Consider the following 13,345-nt stretch of genomic DNA (forward strand, 5'->3'; position numbering starts at 1 on the left):
AGGGAGAGGGAGAGAGAGATAGACACATCAGAGATAAGAGAGAATCATTGATAGGCTGCCTCCTGCATGCCCCACACTGTGGATCAAACCCACAACCCAGGGATGTGCCCTGACTGGGAATTGAACCATGACCTCCTAGTTCATAGATCAAAGCTCAACCACTGTGCCACACAGGCCGGGTAACTCTGCCATTTTTAATACCCATGTCTCAAATCCATCATCTTTCCCAGGGACAGGACTAAGGCATGAAATGTGAGGAGGCACCAGAAAATTGGGTACTCAAACAATATTTTTAAAAATTGAAATGAATACAAAAAGTCCACAATGAACAAAATATCAAAAGCTATAAATAAAGACGTGATCCACATTACTACTTACCTCATCTCCAACGTGACTGGCAAGACATTGCTGCTGATTCTGTTGTTACTTCAAATTTTACTGAGTTTTTTGGGCACCTCCTTAAAATGTGCACCCAAGAGAAGTCTCAACCCCTGACATCCTTTTCTCACTTTGGCCTTTGTTTTCTGACCAGCTCACACTCTCACTGGCCCCTGGCCTGCACCGCCTCCTGACCATGGCTGTGCTCTTTTCTTTCTCTACTCTAATCGCCAAGAGGTGAGGAATTGTGTCTCTTGGGGTCATAGGTAAATCTCACACAAAGCTCAATCTTTAGCACAGCACCTAGCACATAGTAGCTGCTTCATAAATGCTTGTTGAATGAATGGAAGAAAAATCAATTGGAGCTCAATGCTGTGCATAGCTTCCTTGCACAATTATGTGGATGGAAAAATGCCTCTGGCTGGACCTCTACCCTAGAGCCTGTTTTGGGGGCCACAGACCCCTTTCTAGGTTTTTCTTGAATGCTAGGGACAAGGAATCAGAAATGATATATCCCGAGTTTCAAACAAATCAGATTAAGTAGATTAAAATGGGAATTAGAAAGATGATTAACCTTATTGGAGGGAAAAGTAATTAATGTAGTCGTGCTTCAAAATGATCTATTTTTTAAAAGAACCAGAAAATGCAATTTCTGTCCTTTTGAGACTTTTTTGTTTTTTCAATGATGTCTTAAATTTTTCAACTTTGGGGAGTTCAGAGATCTTACCTTCAATGGTACACTGGTCAGGGACTGGAATCTTCTTTCCGATTTCCACGGCGTATGCTTTCACTTTACTGAGGTTCTTCTTTAAGTGCAAGTAGAGCTTATCTTGGTATTCTACAGGACTTACAGTCGTCTCTGGAGTGTCTTCCTGATAGTTTTTTTTTACTGTTTCTGGCAGATTCTCTGACTCTATATGTATAATGCTTGGGTGTGAAACTGAAGAATTTCCCAGCTGTGATCCATCAGTGTCGGCCTTAAAGGGCGACTTATTTCCTTGGCCAAGTGAGGCTATTTCTGAAAGGGAGATGCTGGCTGGTATATCTCCTCTCTCAACAACTTCCCCATCATCTGAACTCATGCCCTTTGTTAGCACAGTGTGCAAAGCCAGACTCTTTGACCTACAATACAAACAAAGGGAAGGCCGAGACGGTAAAGAGTGACCATTCACTGACAAGGAAAAGAAAGAATAACAACACTGGGACAAAAGTTATTTCCTCTGGAGTGTGAAACTGAAAATCAGTGCTATTAACAGATTTGATAAAACATAGACCGCCAAGTTATGTAATAAGCCAATCCTTTGAAGATATAGATCACCTGCCCAAAGATTTAAAAATCAATTTTGTGGCAAAATTAGCTAGAACATGATGGACTTACATATTTACATTGTTTTTTTTCTACTTCTGCTTCAGCTTTTTCATCAGAAATTAAGAGAAGCTTTTGAAAGTCATTATCCATATCTATAGAATTTAAAACGTGTTTTAAAAAATAAGCCATTTGTATTCTCATGTTTTTTTCTTCAAAAGTGAGCTTCTTTGGATAATTAAAGCATTGTGAAGGAAGTTTCATTCATGAGAGGATGGAATTTTGGGTGACTGAAGTAAAAGATACTTTAAAAACACCCTATAACAGTGCAATAATAAAATTAATAGCCAACATGAATTACATACCGTATTTTCCAGCGTATAAGACGACTTTTTAACCCAAGGAAAATCTTCTCAAAAGTAGCTGGTCTTATACACTGGAAAATACGGTATTTGCAAAAACCAGCCAAGCAAAATTTATACCTGTTAAATCTAATGTCTTTTCTTTCTTCCTTGGAAACTTGGCCCAAACTATATCTTCTGATAGATCCAGGGGTATTGATCTCAGCATTTATTTTGTCTTCAAAAGCCTGTATTTTAACATGAAGCTTTTCCTGGTCTTCATTTTCAGCTGCGGTGAGCTTGGTTCCCTCTAGCTTCTCAGGGAATTCAATTTCAGTGCTGGTTTTTCTCCTAAAGGAATAAAGATTATTGCATTAGATACTAGTCATATATCCCCTTCAGAACAGCATTGCTCTCTAACTGCTTTTAATTCAGAACTGAAAACTTTACCTGATGCATTTTTTTCTTACAAATATATTTTTATTGATTTCAGAGAGTAAGGGAGAAGGAGAGAGAAAGATAGAAACATCAATGATGAAAGAGAATCATTGATTGGTTGCCTCCTGCAAGCCCCACACTGGGAATTGAGCCCATAACCCGGGCATGTGCCCTGACTGGGAATCAAACTGTAACGTCCTGGTTCATAGGTCAATGCTCAAACACTGAGCCACACCAGTCAAGCTGATAAATTTTTATTAGTCATTTAACAAATGTTTTATTGAGTAACATCTATGAACATAGGTCTTTGAAATTGTTTCTATAGCTTATTCTGCCAGAAGTTTAGAAACATTGATGTTTATGTCAACTTTGTATTAGGAATACTTCGAAGGATTCAGAGAACACAAAGCAGTTTTTATGGTCATCTACCATATTCTTACCTAGCTCTCCAAAAGCATGGCTTTTATATGAAATTCATGCCAGGTATTTTCTAGAAAATTTACATATACTGATCTGTTTGTACTGAAATTGACAGAATAAGAACATTTCAAGAGGAGGGGGGGGAAATCATCGTTTTGCTAATTTTATGGAAATCAGTGTGATTCTCTCATCTTACAAAGCAGGAAACATCTTTTTGAATTTTAATATGTTGGATAAAAGAGGTTTTCCATGAATGATATTAGTAGTTCCAAATATCTTTTACATAACACTCCATGGGTCATTACAATGACCTCGTTTAAGGCAGGGGCTATTTGTGGAATAATTTTGGAACCCCTCTGAGGGCAAGCACAGTGCCCTAAGTAGAGTATGAGCTATAGATAAGCTGCAGAAATAGCTCGCCGATGCTCACTAAGGTGCTGAGTGATTACAGAAGTGAGTCTGCATTTATCTTCCCTCACCTGCCTTCTAATATGAGCCCACCTAGAGTTATTTTAATTTAATAATCACTATCAACCATATCACATGGGATTAGTATTAATTCCTTTCTTATAAACACAAGGGTTAATAATCCCTGGAAGTCTATTCAAGACGGCTTGGTGACTCTGTTGCTTTTTCTTGTGTGTATTTATTTAGTTGGCTCTCTTAGCATTTTTCCTAGAGGAAAAGGTTAATGTTAAAAGATCCAATAAACTCTCTTCAGATGAGAAATTTGGGGAGTTTTTTATTTTCTATCCATTTCTCTGGTTCCAAGAAATTCATTTCAGGAATTTCTATAGCTGGGATTATCAAAACTTAACAAATTTGTAAAGCACAAAGTACACCTCAATATGCATATATCAGATATTGAGCATTATATACATTTTTAATTCTCAAAATATGTGAGTTCTTAAAGAAATAATTTCTCATAAATTTACTCGCTTTTTCTTTGTACATAATAGCTTTTATGGGGGGGTTGTTTTTGTTGGGTTTGGCTAATGGAAAGCACCAGCAGGATATTAGATGGAAGAAGATGGGTCGGGACCATTAGTCTCCTGGCTTCCTCCCTACCAAGGCACAGGTTCCCCTGCTACACACACACACACACACACACACACACACACACACAACTCCGGTTCCAGTGGCTGTGAATGGTCCCAGTGATAGTGATTGTACCTATGGTTGTTGTAGTCCGAGCAGGCCTGAAGTCAGAGGCCTCTACTGTTTCTTCCTACCGCCCCAGGTAGGCAGGGAGGAAGGTTTTAGACTCCAGTTCCTCTTCCTTGCCATCTTCTTCCCAAGCCTTCTTGGGCTCAGGAGAATCAAGCGGTGGGGACCCTCTGCCAGCTTCCTGAGCTCTGTCTAAAGACGGCTCCTGCAGCACTAGTCAGGGACAAGAGCTGAACTGGTGGCCGGCAGCCATGCCTAAAAGCTGGAGCCCCGATAGCCAGGCAACCTCTGGCCTCAGGGCCACTTAGTGCCATCCCAGCTGAGAGGGGCCACTGTTTCACCTGTGTGTCACTGCAGTGCCTGTGCTGGAGGTGGGAGGTGAGGCCTGCAGAGCCCTGGCCAGCTCTCTTCCCTGCTCAGCTCCTCTGCTCCTCTCTCCCTAGCCCTTCTCTTATTCTGGTTGATCTGCCCTCCCCTAAATAAAGTCTCTTCTTGTTCCTTTGAGGCTGCATGAAAAAAGTAGCATTCCCCCCAAAACATCAAATCTCACATGGTTATAGTAAATCATCTTAGATAATTTTATTGGATCAGTTTCTGATTTTTTAAAAATAAATTTTTTTTACTTATGGAGATTTTTCTTTTATTCATTGTACTCTTTATATTCATTTTCCCATCTATGGAAGGGGATCCATACTTTACTGAACTCATAGGGTTGTTGGGAAGATGAAATGACAGAACCAGGGTGAAGTGCTGCTCCTAGCACATAACAGGCAGTCAATAGACGTTAGGTTATATTATTATAATTAACTAGTAGCCCAGCGCACAAATCCATGCGAGAGTAGCTCGCTGCCGCTTGCCTCAGGGCGCCGCTGGGCCCACCACCCCTCGTATCTCTCTGCGCATGTAGCTTGCCTCGTCCTCCTGTAGCTCTCCACCCACTGCCCTGCCCTCCTGTAGCTCTCAGCTTCTAGCTCGCTGCCCTGCCCTCCTGCTGTTGGGTCGTTAGGTGTCATGGTGTAATAACCATTTGCATATTACCTCTTTATTATATAGGATTGTTTTTATTACTGTCATTTCCTTGGAATTTAATCTGCCCTGCCTATACCTTGTGTTAATGTATAAAGAGAACATCAGTGGCTGAAACACAGGCTGGTCAATATTCCATAACCCAGAGGAAAGTGATGTCTCTGGAGAATGCAATGGCATCAGACTTTAGGAGAGGATGGTCCTACAGCTCCCTTTTTCTGCCCAATCTCCAGGTACCTTATGTTGGTTGCTGGGGTTCTTGTCCCTGCATTAAGAAGGGTTCAGCAATCTGGAGAAAGGCTGTGTATAACTTAAGTAAGAGTCCAGAGATGAAAGATAATTTTGAAAGGCATTGGGGGTCAGAGGAGCCTAGCTAAAGAAGCTAAGTTCACTTTGTCTCAGGACCCCTTGCTTTTTATTATCACAAATTGTCCTAAGGCAAGGTGAAGATATACACTTCAAAGGGTAGGGTTTCGTCTACAGAGTCCATTGTCAGAATGGTGAATAGCCTACAGCTGTTCAGGTGTTTGGCCAGTAGGAGGCAATAACATGTAGATTAAAATGCCCTGAGCTGTCTGGCAGCAAAAAATCATTTTAATGCATCCTTTTCAGGTTTGGGGAAATGCCTATAGCCATTCCCAACAGGTGATAACATATGTGACTCAGCCCTTACTGAGTCCCCAAGTTCCATCAACCTTTGATGAAACTCTAGCAATTATGACATGCTGGAACTGGCTACCAGAAGTTGGTGAGTAAGCACCATGGCTTGAGTGAGTTAGAGGGCTCCCAGTTGGGAGCATGACTTCTATCTCCCTCAGATTTACCTCCGAGGGGACTTTGGGCATGAGAGAACTTGTGAGTTATCCCTGGATGTCCACCAACACCAAGAGGGGAAGGGCAGGTGTCCTGGGGTAGGATTGCCAGGTAAAATACAGGATGTCCTGCCAAATTTGAATTTCAGCTAAACAACAATTTTTTTTTTTGAAAATTTTTAGTATGTCCCTAATGGGATATACTAAAAATGTATTATACTATACTAAAATGATTATACTTATACTAAAAATTGTTTGTTCTTTAAAATTTAACTGTTGTCTTGTATTTTGTGTTTGTTAAATATGGCACCCCTGATTCTGGTAAACCCCTGATGCTTGGTGGCCAGGGACCTGTACTGCTTGTCTTCATTCCCCTGTGCTTGGCACACACGGGTACCTGAATAAATGAGGTGAGGCCACCTTGGTTTCTGAATCCAGCTTGCTTCCCCCAACCTCCTGAGTTCTGCCAGATGCTCATGAGGTGTTGGCTACTTTTCATGGTCCACAGGGGCTGATGCCATTTGATAAGTATCAAATGTGGAGGGAAAGGAGGGGCAAAATAGAAGTAAAAAGAGAGATTTGCAAAGAGCCAAACACGAAGAGTGAACAAGCAACTTTAAAATATCTGGGCCAGGAAAGGGCTGTGACCTCTAGATATGAAGCTGATGAGTAGAATTCTCACCACAAAGACTTTCTGCTATATGCAATCTTTATTGTCTTCATGACTTGAAAAATTGTATAGCATACGAGTCAAGGGACTGGGGGTGGCAATAAAGTGTCACCAAGGCAACCAATGCTGCAAGATTGGCCAAAGAGAACTTTCCATCACTGGCCATCCATCATTCCACCTGGCTTGTCACAGTTTTCCTGGCAGGGAGTTAGGGCAAGTTATGATCCCAATAGATTGTTTGATCAGGAATTGGTAGATAAAAGATTGAGTTTATGACAAACATTCACTGCTTCTTTGGTTCCTCTCTTGGTTTGCTTTCTTTTTTTTTAAATTTTAATATGTTTTTATTGACTTTAGAGAAAAAGGAAGGAAGAGGGGAAGGGAGCAAGAAACATTGATGTGAGAGAGAAACATGGATGTGGGAGAGAAACATCCATTTGCAGCCTCCCCCATGCACCCTGACCAGGCATCAAACCCGCAATCCAGGCATGAGCCCTGAACGGGAATCAAACCAGCGACCTTTCAGTGCACATGATGACGCTTAGCCAACTGAGCTACACTAGCCTGGGTTCCTCTTGGTTTTTAAATTTGTTAAAAAACAAAGACCCTTTTCATAGATAAAGCCTGCACTCCTTCTAGAACGAGGAAACACATCCCAAATGTAGAACTAGATATGAGGCTGATGAGTAGAATTCTCACCACAAAGACTTTCTGTTGTACACAATCTTTATTGTCTTCTGTTTGGGGGTGGGGGCCAGTGGACTGGGTTGTTATTTCCTTTCCATTTGTCACTTTTAACTCCAGAGGTAATTTTACGGAAATCTTTGTCAGAGTTCTATAATCCCCTAAATATTAACTTGGCTTTAACTCAACACGCCACATTACACGAGGCTCAGATGATTTCCAGTCTGAATGATTTCTGGTCTCTGTTGCCAAAATAAAGTTTTAAAAAAATATACCTCTAGGGATGCCCAGGGGAGGCCTAATTACCGCCCTCTGTGGGAGCGGGACTCCCCTTGGAAGCAAGTTGGCCCTTGGGCAGCTTTCTGCTCTCACTACGCAGGGAGATGAGACTATAAAGCTGGCAGGTGTGGAGAGATTGGCAGCCTGTCTTCCTGGCTCCTTAAATCAAAGGAAAATCATATTAGTTAATGTTTGAAGAGCTTGGCTTAGGGTCCCTTGTCCAGGATGTGTACTCTTGTAGAGTTAAGCTTGTTAGAGGAATAGGAGGAGAACATAATGGATAAAATCCACATGAGATCCCTAAATTCTTGGGATGCTATGCTCCTGACTCTTCAACAATTTCTTGGGTCATCGGTCATCATAAGAATTACAGAGACAAACCCCCATCTGTTTGGGGACTGCAATGAGTAATGGTGCCGGACCACTACACTACAGTCAACTACTAAGGGAAAGGACGATGAGTTAGTCTAGTTCTTGGTACTCTGTTCTGCCTTGGACCTGCTCGTGGGTAAGAGCAGAGATCAGCGGGAGCCAAGTATATGGGGACCAGAATGTGGTCATGCCACTGGGAGAACTCTGCTCAAATGAAATGGCTAGGGTCTATTTCATTCACACAAGATTTAAAAAATACATATATATTTTTATTGATTTCAGAGAGGAAGGGAGAGGGAAAAAGAGATAGAAACATCGATGATGAGAGAGAAGCATTGATTGGCTGCTTCCTGCACTCCCCACACTGGGGACTGAGCCCACAACCTGGGCATGTGCCCCAACTGGGAATCGAACCGTGACCTCTTGATTCACAGGTCGATGCTCAACTACTGAGCAACACTGGCCGGGCCGAACAAGATTTTAAAAAGAGATTTCAAAAGGAGGAGATTGTGAGGAAGTAAACCGAATCTGGCATTACAGGGAAAAGACCTGGGTTCATGACTCCAGTATCCTGTTTATCAGGGATGTGGCAAGTCTTTTTATGACTCCATGTGTCATTATTGTCATTTAAAATGGGACTAATGACACTGCATCACCAGATTGCTGAGAGTGTGACGTAAGGTAATGGGTTTGACTATGTAGCCCATACAGAATGGGCATGAAAAAGTCAAATGGTAAACCCCGGGTGGCTGCTACCCGGTGTGGGTGTGGACGGCTGACTCTAAAAGACCGCAGCTTGTACTTGAGAAACTAAGCCTGGAAGATGAGCTGCTTCTGCTCAAAGCCAGGGAGGACTTTGTGGTTCCTCCTACCACTGCAGCACCCCACAGAGCGTGGACTAACGGAGAGGGTCCTCCCTGCTGGGTGAACATACAAGAACTGGGATGTGGAAATAGTTGATTTAAATTTTTCTGTGTTTCATGTATGAATCCTGAGCAATTACAAACATAAAGAGAGGAAATGACCACTCAAATGCAGCTGCTCACTTTTCATCCCAACCAACATGACGGAGAATAGGACGTGGAAAAAGCATGAGCAAAAAGCCCAGCCCGTGTGGCTCAGTGGTTGAGCATCAACCCATGAACCAAGAGGTCAGTGGCTTTGATTCCTGGTCAGGGTACATGCCCAGGTTGTGGCTCAATCCCCAGTAGGGGGTGTGCAGGAGGTAGCTGATCGATGATGTGTTGTTGTTTTTCTCATTGATGTTTCTATCTCTCTATCCCTCGCCCTTCCTCTCTCTAAAAATCAATAAAAACCTATTTTAAAAAAAGAGCAAAAAAAGTGCAAAGCCCTTGCCCTCACTTCTCAAGTGGAGGCACTGGACATCAGCATCCCCACGGAGGTTGTTGGAGATGTGGGGCTCTGCCCCAGACCTATCAAATCAGAATCCCCAGGGGTCCCACCGGCAGGTGCAGGTTTGAGAAACACTGGCCCAGACCATGAGAATACAGAATCTTAAGCGGAGCAAGGCAGCTAACTAAGGGTTTCTTTCACTCACTTTGCAGGGAGGTGAGACTGAGAACAGTGTGTGCAGTGTTTGGAGCTGGTGCATGGTAAACTGTATGCAGTTCCCAGGCCATAGTTTCGTAATCTGCAAGATGTTCAGGTCTTTTCTTTTTTGGTTAATCCTCTTATTTTTTTATTGTTTTTTGTTTGTTTGTTTTTTTAGAGAGTGTGGAAGGGAGGGGGGAGAGACAGAGAGAGAGAAACATTGATGTGAGAGAGACACATCGATTGGTTGCCTCCTGCACGCGCTCTGACTTGGGCCAGGGCTGGAACCTACAGTTGACGTATGTGTCCTTGACCAGAATTGAATCTGCAACCCTTCAGTCCATGGGCTGATGCTCTATCCACTGAGCCAAACCAGCTAGGGCAAGACATTCAGGTCCTTATCGATTTTTAGGTGAAGGTACCTTGTCAGTTTTTGCCACCGATAAATACTGTTCAGATGTCCCCCGGGTCTTCAGTGGAGACCCCTGAGACTAGAATGGGCAGACTGCATGAGCGGCAGCCTGAACAGAAGGCTCCTGGATCCTAATGAATGGCCATCTGGATGTGGCACAAGTCACAAAAGCACTTGCAAGCTGTAAAGGGGTGTAAATGGGAAGTGGTAATGTCATGAGCGCACTTTGAATCAGGGGTGAGAACTGTAAAAACAACACACTCCTCTCGTTCTAGCCTAACTTTACAGTCTGGGAACATGAGCAGGTGACAGGGTCTGGCAGTGCGGATGAAGGAGGGGGTATCTGCCATGGAGAGAACAAAAGTTAACACGTGTCACTCTCCAGCTTTTGAGGCTGGAAGAGCAGGAAAATGGTGAACTTTTCCTTTTTGCTATATCCTTTCATAGTCTCCACCCCAAACATCATGTCCTACGCTATTTTTTATGGAGAAATAGAGTTAAACTCAGAAATGGAGAAATAGAGTTAATTAAACTCACTGATAAATGAGCTGGGGCTAGAACTCTACACATAACCCTGTGTATGGGGACAATTCCTACTCCACCTAGAATTCAGCTTTTACCTACAACAAAATCTAGCTAACAGCCTTCAGCATCCCAGCTAATACAAAGTCCACCTTTTGCCCAATGATAAATATGAACACCATTAAGAACTGTTTCTCCTCAGCTGAGCTAGCCCACAATAGCTGCATCTAAATCATGGCTGACATGTGTATTCATTACCTTTCATTCATTAAGTCTCTTTCTTTAGGTCCCAAAGGAAACTTTGGGGAGTAAAATATTAGTTATTATAGCTAGTTCTGAGATCTGACCAGGCTCAGCTGCATCGAGCATCTAATGCAATGCTTCTCAAACCACCCTTTTTTATTTTTAATTTTCATATGTCACAGACCAATATTTTTGTAAAATACAGTAAAAATAAATTACCAGAGAAATGGATTAAATAAGGACATACAGGGTATAAGCCCACCATTCATGCATTTGGGTGTTGCAGCAATGTCAAATTACTACAAAAGTTCTAAGCCAGTAGTTCCCAACCTTTTTTTGGCCATGCCCCACCTAAGCATCTCTAAAATCCTGATGCCTCCCCCTCCCCTGTGACTTATAATTCTTATTATTCAAAAAGTGAACTCCCATTCATGTGGAGGAAGCCTAAAAGGCCATTAACTTGGTCTAAACAAGCTTCCAAAGAACATGGCATCCATGAAAAAGAAAAATCCTATATAATAAAATGGTAATATGCAAATTGACCGAACGGCGAAACAACTGGTCACTATGATGCACACTGACCACCAGGGGGCAGATGCTCAGCGATCACAGTGGTAGGGAGCAGGCCTGCACAGTCAGTCAGACATCCCCCAGACTGTGAAAGGGTGCAGGCCAGGCTGAGTGACCCCTCCACCCCGAGGGCACAAATGTCATGCACTGGGCCTCTAGTAAAAGAATGAAAGGACAGTTAAAGTACTGAGGAAGAAATCACTAAGAAATTGTTTAAAAAATAATAATAATATGAAGTGATATAAAAAAATAGCAAATAAAGTTTCAAAACATATAATAGAGAACGGAAATGCATAAATATGTCACAATATATATTTATATACTGTATATGAGGCTCCTAGAACCATAAGAAATGCCAAAAATTCACTGTTAATAACTCACTCTCAAATTGCCCCCCTTACAAATCAAATTGCCCCCCTGTGGGACGTGTGCCCCACATTGGGAACCACTGTTCTAAACTCTTAATTTCAGTCTCTGTAATAACCTTGGTGCGGGCTGGTAAGGAACAGTTTGCAGATGTAGCTCACGAGCTATGCTAATGGACATGCTAAGTGAGATCACCTACTCTAATACCCACCTGGAACAGAGTACTAATGCTGTTAATTTTTATTTTTATTTTATTGTTTAAAGTATTACAAATAGTGATACATATATCTCCTTTTTTCCCCCCATTGACCTTCCCCCAGCCTCCCCTGCCCCCTGGCACATGCCCTCAACCCACCCCCACCCCCACAGTGTCTTGTGTCCATTAGTTGTGCTTATATGCATGCATACAAGTCCTTCGGTTGTCTCTCCCCCCTCCACACACACACCCTTTGCTGTTAATGTTTACTGAGGGCTTCCTCAGCACAAGGCACTCTCTGTTCTAGTCGGCTACATGTATTACTTCTCCCATGATCCAGTGGGGCAGATGGAGAAGCTGACGGACAGAGATGTTGAGTAACGTACTGAAGATCAGCTAGTAAACCCAGCATTAAACCCTGCCTCCAGAGCTCACTCACTTCACTCCCTTCTCCCACTGCCTCTCAGTAGGTGTTTAGTTCAGATGGCCTCTGAATCTAGCCTAGGAATAAGTAATACTTATTATGGGATTGGTGATAGTGCAGTAACCAACAAGAATTATTGTACCCTAGTATCTCTTATTAACGTCCCATAGGAACAGTCACGAGAACAGAATTGACATTTAATTATTGTGAAACCCTTCACAGTGATCTGAAACACGAATTTTGGCATCCCCTTTAACCAAAACTGAAACGGTGCTCAAAACTCAGGAAATGTCATGCAACTAGCCACCTCCAAGTTCAATTATGATTGATACCAAAAAGGAGCATTTGGGGAACTAAAATAGCAAATAACTAGGTCATGGGGTCAAGTAAGAACTGTTTTAGCCTCAGCTGTCACCCCTCCCACGGGGCTGTAGGGGTCAAGTCGCTCTCCCCTCTTCGCTCACAGCGCATTTTTTCCTTGCCTCCAGGCTAAAGCTTTGGTGTTCCTGTCTTGTTTGTAATGGGAAACCGAGCCATGGAGCTTGATGAAAAGCTGTTTTCCTTTTTGGTGTATCTTGTATTTTGAACACTGCTGTGTTACAGGAGAGGGGCCTGGCTCCCCTGGCATAGCTGTAATTGTGCTGGCAGGGCGGCCCTGCCCCCCAGCCCCTGCCCTCTCTGTCCACACTTGCAGAGTCAGCCCTTCTGGGGCCTCACACTTCCTGGGCTTCCTTCACTGTCTCCAAAGCTGATAATGATGTCTCCCACCTACATCTCTTGCTGATAAACGAATTCCTGAAATACCTTTACAGACCTTCACATCACCATAAACGCTGCTTTAAGGAAGGACAAATGGTGGAGTAAATGAGCAACAGATGGAACATAAATGGTACCACATGTCAGACTTAACCTCTTCAGTGAGAAGAGGGGCAAAAACCCAAGAGCCTTCCTTCCTTCTCGATGCAAGAAGAAATAACAATAGCCACAGTTACTGCCACAAATAACTGTTATGATGTTCCTTTTATACAAGTGACTAGCACAAGACCTCTCTTGCTTGGAAGATATACTTATTTTTTATTAAAACCCTGGTTACTTTGGTGGGGTGCAATTACATTTAGCTTTCTCTAAGCAGGGGGCAATGCTGACCAGAACATCACATGTTTTTAAT

General features: G+C 42.6%; 1 protein-coding gene across 2 annotated transcripts in view; it reads right to left on the reverse strand.

Annotated features, from left to right (window-relative positions):
• Positions 1-13,345, reverse strand: part of VEPH1 (ventricular zone expressed PH domain containing 1) — a 194,730-nt gene that overhangs the window by 86,930 nt on the left and 94,455 nt on the right. For both annotated transcript variants that reach the window (XM_054713669.1, XM_054713668.1), the window contains exons 7-8: positions 2,167-2,376; positions 1,106-1,500 (exon numbers count right to left, since the gene is read on the reverse strand). In XM_054713669.1, coding sequence (XP_054569644.1) covers positions 1,106-1,500; positions 2,167-2,376 — 605 coding nt within the window. The remainder of the gene's footprint in view (positions 1-1,105; positions 1,501-2,166; positions 2,377-13,345) is intronic.

This window comes from Eptesicus fuscus, chromosome 3, assembly GCF_027574615.1.
Source record: "Eptesicus fuscus isolate TK198812 chromosome 3, DD_ASM_mEF_20220401, whole genome shotgun sequence".
In the NCBI taxonomy this organism is placed as follows: Eukaryota; Metazoa; Chordata; class Mammalia; order Chiroptera; family Vespertilionidae; genus Eptesicus; species Eptesicus fuscus.